The 13,208-nt window shown below is 42.4% G+C and overlaps 1 protein-coding gene across 1 annotated transcript in view; it reads left to right on the forward strand.

The window, feature by feature from the left end:
* nck1b (NCK adaptor protein 1b) overlaps positions 1–13,208 on the forward strand; it is a 44,562-nt gene that overhangs the window by 13,560 nt on the left and 17,794 nt on the right. Inside the window, exons 2-3 of the mRNA XM_079490340.1 lie at positions 7,086–7,138; positions 8,475–8,715. Coding sequence (XP_079346466.1) covers positions 8,490–8,715 — 226 coding nt within the window. The 5' untranslated portion in view covers positions 7,086–7,138; positions 8,475–8,489. The remainder of the gene's footprint in view (positions 1–7,085; positions 7,139–8,474; positions 8,716–13,208) is intronic.

Below are 13,208 nucleotides of genomic sequence, written 5' to 3' on the forward strand. Positions count from 1 at the left end.
GGTGATGATTGGAGCTATAGAGATGGCTGAGTCTCTGAGAAATTTGGAGGGAATGTTGTCATGTCCTGTGGCCTTGTGGGGTTGGAGGGCACTCAGTTTCTTAATTACCTCATCAGTTGTTACCATAACTAGTTTAAAATCGTCTTTACAAACACCTAGGTTTTTGTAGAAGGTTGTAATGTGCTCTACACCAAAGAGCCCAGAGTGGGAGGGCAGTTTGTTAACCAGAGTTGTTGATATGTTTGTAAAGAAGATATTCAAGTAGTTGGCCACATCAAGGTTGTCAGTGATGAGAGTGTTGTCAGATTTGATGTTTATGTTCGAAAATCTGGTTTTTAGTTTCTGACCATAGCTTAGTTGATTGTTTAGTAGCTTCCAGAGCTCATGAGGATTGTTTTTGTTTTCCTCAGCTTTATCATTAATGAAGTTACTTTTAGCTGATTTGGTCATGGCAGTTACACTGTTTCGTAGTTTGATTCGTTGTGTATTTAGGTTGTTCAAACGAGCTTGGCGAACACTGTCGAAGCGCTTGGCTAGCTTTGACTTGCATTTTAGAACTTCAGAGCATTTTTTGTCTCTGGCTTTCATTGCAGCCAGTATGTCCGAATTCATCCATGGTTCCGAGCGGGTTTTGCCCCTGGTGGTTCTAGTTGTGAGCTTGTAGATCAGCCATCAAATAGTCGTCGCTTCTTTTGGGCTTGTTTTCATCAACCTTGCTTATTTCTCTTGCAAAATCTGTGGTGCTGATTCTGAAACACATTGCATCACCGACCACGGCGGCCACTTGATGTGCTTTTTCACCTGAACTCTCAACAATGTTTGTGTGACTTCTGTTGAGATTTTGTGCTGTATACATAAAATTGACGTGGCTTGGCTACAAACTACAGTATGCGAGAACAGGTGTAGACTTAAAAATGGATTTGGTGAACTAACTTATATCGCTATTGTTGTCACTAACGATAATGATGATAGATCACAAGCTTGCAGGCAGGGAGGAAACTGAAATTGTTTTAGCACTGCCATTTGCACTTGCTGCGGTATAGGATTGCAACACGGGTAAGCCTTTTACTATCAAGGAGAAGTGGGTTTGTTTTGTTATCTTGTAACCGATATGTAGATCAGAGACGTTCACCACCCTCTCAGTTGATATGGTGACAGTGTCTGTGCCACGGCTGGGTTACTGCCCTCCCTGTATCTGAATGTGAACCAGTGTTGGCCCTCTTGACGGCATGAGTGGATTACTGATAATGACACTTCATGACCTGTTCCTGGACCCACAACACAACTACTGCCTGCGCTTATGAGGAGGTCATCTTGGAAATTAATTAAGGTTTGTCTGATATGGCAAAAAGTACATGACAAAATGTATAAACAACACATACTCATACTATACTCATACTCATGCTGTAATATTATAACACAGTTTATGGCTTGTCTTGTCTTTAGACTTTAACCCATTAACACCAGGAAAGAATCTGTGTCATTTTAGATTTTAGCTACAGTATATATAGTTTCTGTCGGGCAGACACCACTTATCTCTATATTCTAACTTGTTTATCTTTATTTTCGTAAGTGAACGCCCTACTTCACAGTATCACACAAAAGCATTAGCTTGTCCATCTGCTACTTTTGCTATTTTTGAATCCTGAAAAGTATCACTATTGGACATAATATGAGCTTTCCAAACAAGGAATGATTACATAGTAATAATGTGTTAGGTGAAACGGGCGCTGTCTCCGTTGTCCCCCTCTTCTTTGTCTTTGTTTTCCCCCCATATTATTATCATTATGATTTTAGTATGGTTCTCTGTCGCAACCTCGCGGCCGTTGTTTGTGTTCGTTTCCGACGTTCTGTTCTGTGTGTGATTCAATGACTGTGTTTTGTTGTGGTGTTGTCCAGCTCATAACATTAGCAGCTGTTGTCGCTTCGAGGCTGTGGTCGGGCAGCTTGCTCGCTGCGGTGCGGAAATCAGCCCTTTCGCGGTGCGTGTGGCATAGCTTAGGAGGCAGGCAGGCAATCGTACTACACTCCCATTGGCTTAGGCAGCGTGTGTGGCAGCCAATCAGGCTAGGCCGCAAGTATGACTAGGTGTCAATTCGAATCTGTTGATCTTGTCGTCTACATTTCATGAGCTTTCATTAGTCAGGTTTCACCTGACAATAAGATATGTCAGGCTATAGGTGATGGAAAGCGTCTGTGGCCGAAAATCTGTTGTTGAATAGGTGGTGTCCCACGCATGTCCCAGACATGCGTAATAACTTAATAAGCCATTTTAGGCATTTCTCAATGGATGTCTATGGTGTTTTCTTGATTTTGTTTGTTTGTGGGTCGGGGTCTGTACACCTGAGTGTGTGTAGTCACTGTACGACGTCGGATGAAAGCTCTAAGTTCATGTCTTCATTTCTTCGCAACGTACAAGCGGTCGACCGATGGCGCTTTGTTGTGGCGATGCATCAGAGGAAAATAACTCCATGCCAGGAGGTGGAAGTAGCCTGGAGTCTTTAAGAGAACCGGAAGATGTTGAAGCAGCATCAACCAAAACAAAAACTAGACGGAGCATTGTTTGCGCTAGTAAGTAAGTAAGTAAGGTGGTGGTGTTCGGTATAGGAATTGAGACTGAGTTGAGTTGAATATGGTATCTTCTATTTTAAAATGTGCCACAATGGGCTTATATAAGCTTGCTGTTCCTGCATCAGAAGCAGACGAGAGGGCAAATAGTAATTCGGACCGGAGCCTTTACCTTCTCTGCCTCCTCCCATGCCCCCTCTGCTGCTATCACTGCGGTCTGATGGTCGACGCTTCTATACAACTAATGATCCGACACGACAGTGACAGTGGGTGTACACACCGACACCGCCTATTGATTTTCGGCCACAGATGCTTTCCATCACCTATAGCCGCCGACCAGTGATGTAAATAGGTTTTCAATGTAATGAGTCCCGGGATGCAGGGATGGTCTTTTAGATGAGTCCCAGGGACATTTTATGACTCCCACTTCAACGTTCATCGTCATATTTTGCCATTTTTACAAATTGCAGCATTTAACTCCCATATCATTTTATAATGGTTATAATCTAGTTATATTCATATAACAGAAGAAGAAATGATTATTATAACTAAATCTAGCAAAATAAACTAGAATAAAAAACAGTACAGTAGTGCATCCCGTGGATGCAGAGGTCGTTGTTTTATTGTGTCCCTTAACTATAAACTGCGTTTTGGGATGCAAAATGTACCCTATTTTAATCTCTGCCCGACGTCTGGTTGGTGTGTTGCAGGCTTTAGATCTACAGGCTACATATTTCGCAGTTGTTTAATGAAAAGGTTTTATACATTTCCTCTTATTCTGCACCCATGAACAAACTGGTGAAATGAGATTACTGTCCATTACCATAAACTCTGGAGGCAGCTTAACGGTGGTCCTGTCCTGTGTGCACGCATTGTGAGGTGGGTAGCATCGGGATCGCTGTCCAGACTGCCAGGCGGTCGGGTAAATAGAGATCTCTGGGATGAATGTGACACCAGCTGAGCAGTTTGACCCGTATGACCTTAATGCTAATGCATCGGAGTATTGCACTGCCCTTACTGCGTTTGCAGCTGCACGATTAGCCAAGAGCATCTGTTGCTTAACTTTTTTGATCACCCTCCCCTGGTCCCCCCCCCCCATCCCTTTAACATCTGCACTGCATCTTAAATCACAGCACTGTTAATGTGCACTTAGTGCTCTCAGCCACTGTGTGTGTGTGTGTGTGTGTGTGTGTGTGTGTGTGTGTGTGTGTGTGTGTGTGTGTGTGTGTGTGTGTGTGTGTGTGTGTGTGTGTGTGTGTGTGTGTGTGTGTGTGTGTGTGTGTGTGTGTGTGTGTGTGTGTGTGTGTGTGTGTGTGTGTGTGTGTGTGTTTACTGTGGAGGGGCTGTCTGTGAATGGGTGATAACTGGGGAGGGGGGCTACGCCTGCAAATTATTTTTTATAATCACTAACATCGATTCTATCAACTGCTGCACCCCTGAACTCTCCTTCCAGACTCTCCTCAAGCCTCTGTGGCGCGGCCCAGACGGTTCTAGGCCCAGACCAGCGAGCGGAGGAAGCTTGTTGGCTTTGTGTCGGCGAGATAATCTCGGCGTAGTAGCAGACTGGAGTAAATCAGGTCTTTGTTTTTTGCATGCTGCTCCCGGTGTTGCTTCCCCCAGGGTTCATTAATGTAATTAGAGATGGAATCGAGGAGTGCAATAGCACGCCACGCAGTGAGATAGAACTACAGTTTGCACCCTCATGCTCGTTGGGAAAACAAACAATGCCACGCATTAGTGAATGAATACACATCAAAAAAAAAGTTCTATATCAGAGAGCATGTTAGACTTGGTGCACAAACCACTGTAGTAGACCTATCGGTTTGCCTGAGATATAACACACGTCTGTGTTGTCACTGCTGTTGTATCCTTGACTCACCTGCCAGTGAGGAGCCCTCACGAAGGGCCTTCGTCCTACTCCTCCCGCTCCAGCCTGTAGGAGTCTGTGCAATAACCAATATCACCTCTCCCCGCTCGCTTCCCTCCCCCGAACACAGGCCAATTGTTTCGCATAGACGCCCGACAAAGCCGGATGCACCACAGTGGATTCGAACCCACAACCTCTGTGGTGGTGGGCAGGGACTTTATCAATGCACCACCCGAGCGCCCAAGATTTTAAACTTTTTAACAAAATATCTGTCAAAAAATGGTTGTCTAGGACTCCAAAATCGGCATTGGCATCGTACCCAAAGCTCTGGCATCTTTCAGGCTCTGCACTGTAATGTTTTTGGGAACCTGACCCTGTCCTGGTACTTCTAGCCTTCAGACACTAATATAACCCCTGCCAGGTATTCTTGACCCAAGGCTAATGGGAGGTGGCACCATTATCCCCATTTACCTTTTCCATGAGTATAAAATGTCTCAAGGTTATTGAACTTTTCTCCAGGACAGAAGATAGAATGAGGCTCTGTTCAGCTCCAGCCCATTCTTAAGTTTGCCCTGTTCCTTTTGGCTAATCATGCTAAAACAAAGCCCGGCTCCGTTTTGCTGCCTGTGTTTGCCTAAGATCAGGTTCGAGGCCAATCTCAACACCAGCTGCAGCTGAGCCACCGATACCACTGCTTCAGAAAAAAAGTGAGAGCTCAATTCCATGAGATCAGCGTCTACCCCAAAAGCATCCGTGGGTGTGGGGGCTACAATCAGTACCCAGACATTTGAGTCGCTATGTAGTCAGACTAACCACCTCTACAGTGTTCGACCCTTCTTTCCAATATTAAGCCAACTATCTTTATAAACCTAAACAGTCATAGGCCAGAGTTAATAGCAGTTATCTTGAATAATTGTCTCAACCGTTTCCATGTTGAAACATTTCCATACATTTTCCAAAAATAACAGATCTACAAGCTTGTAGATCTGCTAGTGCTACTATGTCAGCTTTATTTTTTAATAGCTTTAAGTATAAAGTTATTAAACATGTCAGTCATTTCTTTGTATATTCAAGTTATTTATCATATCTGGCTTTTGCAATGTTTGTTTACAAAGGCCATTGTGCAATGCCAAAAACTTGATTAAATCGTTAATAATTATTTGCATTACAATTAAATCAAGTGAAATGTCATGATCATGACAGCCCTATTTAACGCAGCCACCTCTACAGTGTTCGTTCGACCCCTCTTTGCAATATTAAGCCAACTAACTTGATGAACCTAAACATAGCCCCTTCTTGCTGCCATGCTGATCGCTAGATGAATCACAAGACCCTCTGTGTGTGAATGTGCTCATTGTTGAAGATGAGCGTTCTTCAGCTGCATGGGATCCTGGTGATAAATAAACTCCCGTAGCCTTGTTTGAATTGGCCCAGGGCACCTCCAAAAGGCTCGTGATCCGTTTTCACATAGGCACATGAAGTTGTTTACAAATGTATGATTTGCAAGGCCTATACACAGTACACTCACACACAGTTACTGTACGTACTGCATGACACTGCTGCTGCAGGCCCGTTGTAGATTGCGTAGACGATATTGAACTTAATTTGCATTCAATGAGAGCTCGCATGAATCGCGTCGGGGGCATTGTCGACACAAAGTGCCTCTCTTCCCTTACCTCCCTCTTACAGTAAACTTTGTCTTTGCCATCTTCCCTTACCTCCCTCTTACAGTAAACTTTGTCTTTGCCATCTTCCCTTACCTCCCTCTTACAGTAAACTTTGTCTTTACCATCTTCCCTTACCTCCCTCTTACAGTAAACTTTGTCTTTGCCATCTTCCCTTACCTCCCTCTTACAGTAAACTTTGTCTTTGCCATCTTCCCTTACCTCCCTCTTACAGTAAACTTTGTCTTTGCCATCTTCCTGGCTTCATGTTTGATGAGTAACACAATAGACAATCGTTGGACGGTATACCAGAACGGAAATCGTGTGTGTGTGTGTGTGTGTGTGTGTGTGTGTGTGTGTGTGTGTGTGTGTGTGTGTGTGTGTGTGTGTGTGTGTGTGTGTGTGTGTGTGTGTGTGTGTGTGTGTGTGTGTGTGTGTGTGTGTGTGTGTGTGTGTGTGTGTGTGTGTGTGTGTGTGTGTGTACTGTGGAGGGGCAGTCTGCTGTCTGTGAATGGGTGATAACTGGGGAAGGGGGCTACGCCTGCAAATTATTATTTTTAATCACTAACATCGATTTGTTCTATCAACTGCTGCACCCCTGAACTCACGTAGTGGAGAATGTGTAGTGGACATTCCTATTGTGTGTGTGTGTGTGTGTGCAGTAGTTTATAATGGTGTAGTCGGTTATCAGCTTTGGGAGATGGAAAACAATGGTCTCTTGGTTATTTTGAATTAAGAATACAATTAATTTGGAGACGTTTAATTGTTTGTCTGAATAAATAAACTATGATGTGTTTAGGAGCTCTAGTGAAACAAAAACTGGGTTAACTCATTAAGAGTGGGAAAACATCTGTGCCATTTTAGATTGGAGCTAAAACTATTATACGTTGGCTATTCAAAAATAGCAGATATACAAGCTCAACTTCTATCTCTCTCTCTCTCTCTGTTTCCTTTTTTAATGGGTCATTTCTTCCTTAATTTTGCAGGTCAACTGAGAAGTATCTGCATCTTTGAAGTTGTCTGCTTGGATGCAGTACAGGTACAGTCATTATTTGTATTATATATAAAAATATTAATATGTGTGTAAAACATGGATGTTTTGAGAAAATAGTAAATGCATACTATACATTTTTAAAGACATAGGGCTATATCTTGCGCCACCCCTTAATCCTTATCCCTAAACCTATTTGCCATGTATTACTATTTAAAAAAAAACGTATAAAACAGTTCAAATAGCTGATCTACAAGCTCACAACATGTAGATTTGTAGAACTATTTTAAAATGATTTTCAAAATAGTCAAAAATGGCAAATGTTTTATTGAGGTGCCCACTCTTCCTTAGTGCCCACTGCCCACTCTTCTCGTATGCGTATGTGATAGGGTGAACTTTGAGGCTTGACGTTTGGCCAGGTACCCACTATCCCATAAACACTCTAGTTGTGGGCATGGTGATGATGGCCTGATCATCCCAGGTTGGCTCGGCTGTTGAAGCTAATATCCTTGAACCTCTCGGCACTCTGTGTACAAGTTGGTCAGGAACGTTGGACCTCAGATTAGTTTCCTCTGGACTAAAAATGTCACATCTGAGGAGAGAGTTTGATCGGTTGTGGAAGCGCAGCGCTAGAAGACAGAACTGAATGTCGTATTTATTCCAAGCTAAGCTTTATTCCCAACTTCAGACGAGAGATGTATTTGTAGTGGTGGAGTAACTAAGTACACTTACTCAAGTACTGTACTTAAGTACAATTTCTGAGGTAATTTTTACTCTACTGGAGAATCTACTCCTCTCAGAGGCAAATATTATAATGCACTACAATTATTTGAAAACTGTAGTTAGTAGTTACATTACCCCTTTATTCATTTCGGGCCATTTGAAGACTCATTGTGAGCTTGTACAGTAGATCTGCTTTTTTCAAAAGTCTTTTTTTTAATACATTTGAAATGTGTGAAATTGGACATTCTGCATAATGAGTACTTTCTACTTTTGGTACTTTAAGTACATTTTGAATTTTTTACCAAATACCTTTGTACTTTTACTCAAGTACATTTTTAATTCCGGACTGTTACTTGTAACAGACTATTTCTACATTGCAGTATTGATACTTTTACTTAAAGTAAAAAATCACACCCGTGTGAACTGAGTGGTGTAAGGCCTGTCTGACGTAATGAAATCATGTCTGACGTAATGAAATCACACCCGGATGAACAGGGTGAACATAGCAACCATGCTCATTTTTTCTGCACAAACAAAGCCAGTTGTAGGAGTGGTTTACACCACTCAAAAAGTGAATACTTTTTCCACCTCTGCTTATTTGTTGACATCTGTTATGCATCCTTTCCATTTCTCTCTCTCTCCCCCTCCCTCTTTCCCTCAGTGCATTTAGTCCAAGATGACGGAAGAGGTGATTGTCATCGCCAAGTTTGATTACATGGCCCAGCAGGACCAGGAGCTGGACATCAAGAAGAACGAGCGCCTCTGGCTCCTCGACGACTCCAAGTCGTGGTGGAGAGTTCGGAATGCCACCAACAAAACTGGCTTCGTGCCTTCCAACTACGTGGAGAGGAAAAACAGTGCCAGAAAAGCCTCTATTGTCAAGAACCTCAAAGATACACTCGGTAAATATCAGAATGTTTTTTTGTTTTGTTTTCAGGGGGGTTATAAAAGACATGTAAAATACATACATTATTACACCATTATCCAAAAGGATAGATGCAAAAAAGGCAGTGGCTTAATGTCATTCCGGTCATTTCAATATGTATGTGCAAATGATGTTGTGTGGTATGATGTGATGTGCATGTGTATATGTGTAATTGCACTTAAGTCCACATACGCGAAGGTGCCAAAAGTGTCCTAATCCATGTCAATGCAAGCACCCATAGGTGCAGGAAAATGTCTTTATTGGAAAAGTGTGGGTGTGCCTTCCACACTAGTTGGTTGGTAGAGATTTGATATACCTGAGAGATACAAGTGAAAATTTGGGAGTACATTTCAGGGAAATGGCCAAAACCCATGTTGAAGTTTATAGGCCTGTTTATTTTATTGTTTGAGCTCATGAAGTTCCACGCGAACCAGCATGGAGATCTCCTCTGTAAACATTTATGTTTGTTCACAGTCATTCATAACATGGAGTTGACTGTGGGCCAACTTTCTGTGCTTTTCAAAAACGCTGCTGTACAGTTTGATGGCGTCCGACCTCAGCGTCGAAGAGCTTCCTTTATCTGGGCCAGCTCATTGTCCCATGACCACAACACTGCTATGCGATGCACCACGGGAAGAATATATACCCCAGTCTTGTTATCTTCAGTAACTGTCTTTTAGCTTTGGTCGAAGCCTCAAACGGCTGCTTTTTCATGCTGCCTCCTTACATTGTGAAGCTGTTTAGTGTTCAGTACTAGTGCACTGCAATGTGTGACCAATGCAAGGTTAGTTTTTTCATATTTTGTGGTGAAGCATTCAGGTGAGTCGCTATTAAAATTCTGTGATTTCAGGTGTACAGTGGATTTAGGGCTTAAGCAGGAGATGCAAACTACGTCTTGATTATTTGTGTAAGAGAGAACTGTATTCATCTTTATGACCACATTTTAGTCTTGTCTTGTCAGTCGGCAGGCTTTTGCATGAATGATCACACCTGAGTAATCCCCTCTAATTATAAGCCAGAACAAGAATGGCGCATGGTGTGGTCCTGTCAATACAACAGTAATATTTCTAGGCAATGCTTTTTGCCAAAAGCCTTCATGGCTGCTAGATGCTCTCAGAGCCAAATGTTGGATGCACGTTTGAACCAAGGTTACCATTTGTCTTTGCTTAATTAATTTTGATGACAGACATTTCATGATAATTTGCGGTGCAAACTCTTTGGACCATTGGCTGATTGCATCCAGTCTCAAGTACGGCCAGATTGCCTGATTATTATTTTTTTGCTCTCTCCCCATTCTGTCCATTCTGTTTCCCTTATGCATTTCATCAAGTCTGTACAGTGTTTGTAAGTGTTAGGGAATGTCTATACTATGTGGTGAGTGATATGCAAGATTCATATTGCACACTGTATGTATTTGAGTAAATACTGATATGGTTATTGGTAAATAGACTACAGACTAGTAGCGACATTGCGTCATCATCACTGTCTACTTGAACGGCTGTATTAAGAAGAATGCAACATGTTGACAAATATGATATCTGGCAGGATCACAATGACCAGCCACTGGACACATACTCTCAATACTCTGACACGGGTACAACGGGTATTGCATAGCCGGGTGGGGCATGGATCTCCAAGTTCCATCGTTACCGACTCAGTATTTAGGCATGCCTGACACAGAACTCCATATATAGGAATAAAGGTACACAGAGAGACCGATACAGAAAGCTCCATATATGAACGGGTACTCTGACACGGGTACAACGGGTATTGCATAGCCGGGTGGGATCTCCAACTTCCATTGTTATACCGACTCTGTGCTCTACAGCCGGGCACTGGTCTAGTGAATTCTGATTATACAGAATACTCATATTGAAACACCTTGTGAACTCATATTGAAACGCATTGTGAGAGTAGATTTCACTCTGCTCTGCCTGATGGGGAAAGAAAAGATGGTATATACTGTAAGCTGCCTGGAATTAAGTGAAGGAGCCTTCCGGCGTCTGCTCTCGCGCTTGCTAGATTAGACCTAGTACCGATATGTAATATGTACATCATGCTGAATAAAATAGTGAACATGCTGGCTGGTCTTTCATCCTTGCCAAGTGCCTTGCTCCTCGAGAGATTCCACCACATAAGGTTTGTCATACAGAGCAGTCCCCAAACATTCTGCTTTCTGCTAGTTTTTTTCTCATCAAAGAGTCAAAGATTCATATGAGCTGTTGCTGTATGTCGGCAGACATCTGCCGCCATAGCTTTAGCCCAGATGCTATTTGAACAGTGAGGTAATGGGGCCAATATAAGCCTCTGTATTCAAGGTACACTACAGTGCTTCAGACAATGCCAGCTGCTTACCGAGCCTTTCAATATACTTGTCAGAGCGAGGAAGAGAGATGATCTAGCCATTTCCTCCCTTGCCTGGCTTTGATGTTGAGGTGACGTTCTCCTGCATAGGAATCATATATAGTACCAATGAGGTGAAACCCTGGCTGGCCTCACCTCGTTACTTTTCTGTCCATGTAATGTTTGCATTGCTGAAAGTGGCTGTTACTTTATTTATATCAGAACTTATACAGAAATGTCAGAATTCTATATCTACCAGACTATCACAAGTAAATAGGGATTTCCTCTTTGCTGTGTGTGCAGTGCACACACGTGCCCTTTTTGCATTTTTGTGGTGAGGCACGACGGGTGAGGTGAGGCCAGGTCTTGGTGTCACAATGCTCTGATGATTCAAAACAAAAACCTATAACGGGAAGGAATCTCTTGAGGCTGCACTGCAATGCAAACAAAATACCCAGGGGTGATATGATGAGATCACATGCAACCAATTGTAGCTCAATTTTGTTGTGTACCGGCCGGGTACCAGGATTGTTATTTTTTTGACAGTGACACATTAATCTTCTCTGACTGTTGTTGATCTAGCCCTAGAATTGCTGGTATTCCATACACTGCATGTATTCCATTATACAGCCATAGAACACGGAGGTATCTGTCTCTGCTGCATTCTAATTTGTAGCACTCTGTGTGTACTCCTCCAATAATTTATTGCGGCAACCCGGGGTCAGATCTTTTCATGTAGTTTAATATCCATTTATGGTAGGAGGTTGTGGCAGAAAACGTGTATATACTGTAGTAAAATATCTGCACCTTTCCGCGAGATTCAGATGAACAATGTGTACGTGACGGGGCCACCTTCACGTCAAGGCATAACATTTCTCTGCTGTCGGGCAAAAGATCAACTTTTCAGAAAATGGGGGGGGGGGGGGGGGTGGGGGGGGGGGGGTGTGTATGGTGACTTCATGCATTCAGATTCTTGACTTACTTTGACCATGTGATAATGTGGATATGGTTGTTTTATCCATTGTTGATTTCGATGACTAAGTCAGACAAAAAACACCTGATTTGGAGTTAGGTGGTTGACTGACAGTTTGAGGATCCAATGGAGTTAGGGGGCTTTTTGGTACTTTTCATTGGATCAATGTTCGTAAAATCCACACACGGACGTAAGGGTGTTCAATAGCACTGATTTATTAAAGAAAATAAGAACGTTGGGGCACACAAATCGAGAGGTGTGATTAATTATCCCGTGCCAAGTTGCCAACCACAACACATCTGTCAATTTTTGTGTCCCTTCATTCATTGACGGAAGTCAAAATTTGTTTAGTGCTGCAGCGTATGGCTTGTTGAAATTTGATGAAATTTGACTAAATACAGCATGTACTTTCAAGTGGATATGAATTATGAAACTAGGTGACTAGACCTGACTGCACAGGTCCATGAAAATGCAAGGAGTGTTATATGGCTGTGTTATGGAAAACATGCAGTGTATGGAATATCAGCCATTCAAGACTTATTGTGTATCCTGCCATTTGATTCATCGGTTACCTCCCTGACACAAAAACAACCATAGTCTACAGTTCTTCCCTTACTCTATATATATATGTCAGGCCTACTGTAGTTTCAAACTTCTACACTTTAAATCGGGTCAGGAGGAGTCAGGACTTGGCCACTAGTCAAATGTTGGTATATTTTGTCTACTCTGGAAGCTATTACTAAGTTGCTAGTTGCTAACCGTCCTGTGGGATCTATCTAAAATGTTGTTGGTTGGTCAAATAAAATGGAGGATGAACACTGGGATGTTTCAGTCAAATCAAATTGAGCTTTATTTATGTAGTATGCCATTTACAACAATCAAAATTGACCAAAGTGCTGCAGTGCATCAACAGAACAGGCCTGTGCAACAACATAGTCATAAGACATAAAAACATGAAACGAGATAAAAGTCCAAACAACTCAAACATTAAAAGCTCAAAACTCAAACAACATTGAAAGCTAGAATAAAATAAAGTCTCGAGGATAGATTTATAATAGTCTGAGCACTTGTAATGGGGAAGGGTTGTTCCAGAGCCTGGGGGCAGCGGCAGCAAAGGCACCCATGGTTTTTTAAGTCTAGTTTTTGGAACCTCC

This window comes from Electrona antarctica (assembly GCF_951216825.1).
Source record: "Electrona antarctica genome assembly, chromosome: 20".
Taxonomy (NCBI): domain Eukaryota; kingdom Metazoa; phylum Chordata; class Actinopteri; order Myctophiformes; family Myctophidae; genus Electrona; species Electrona antarctica.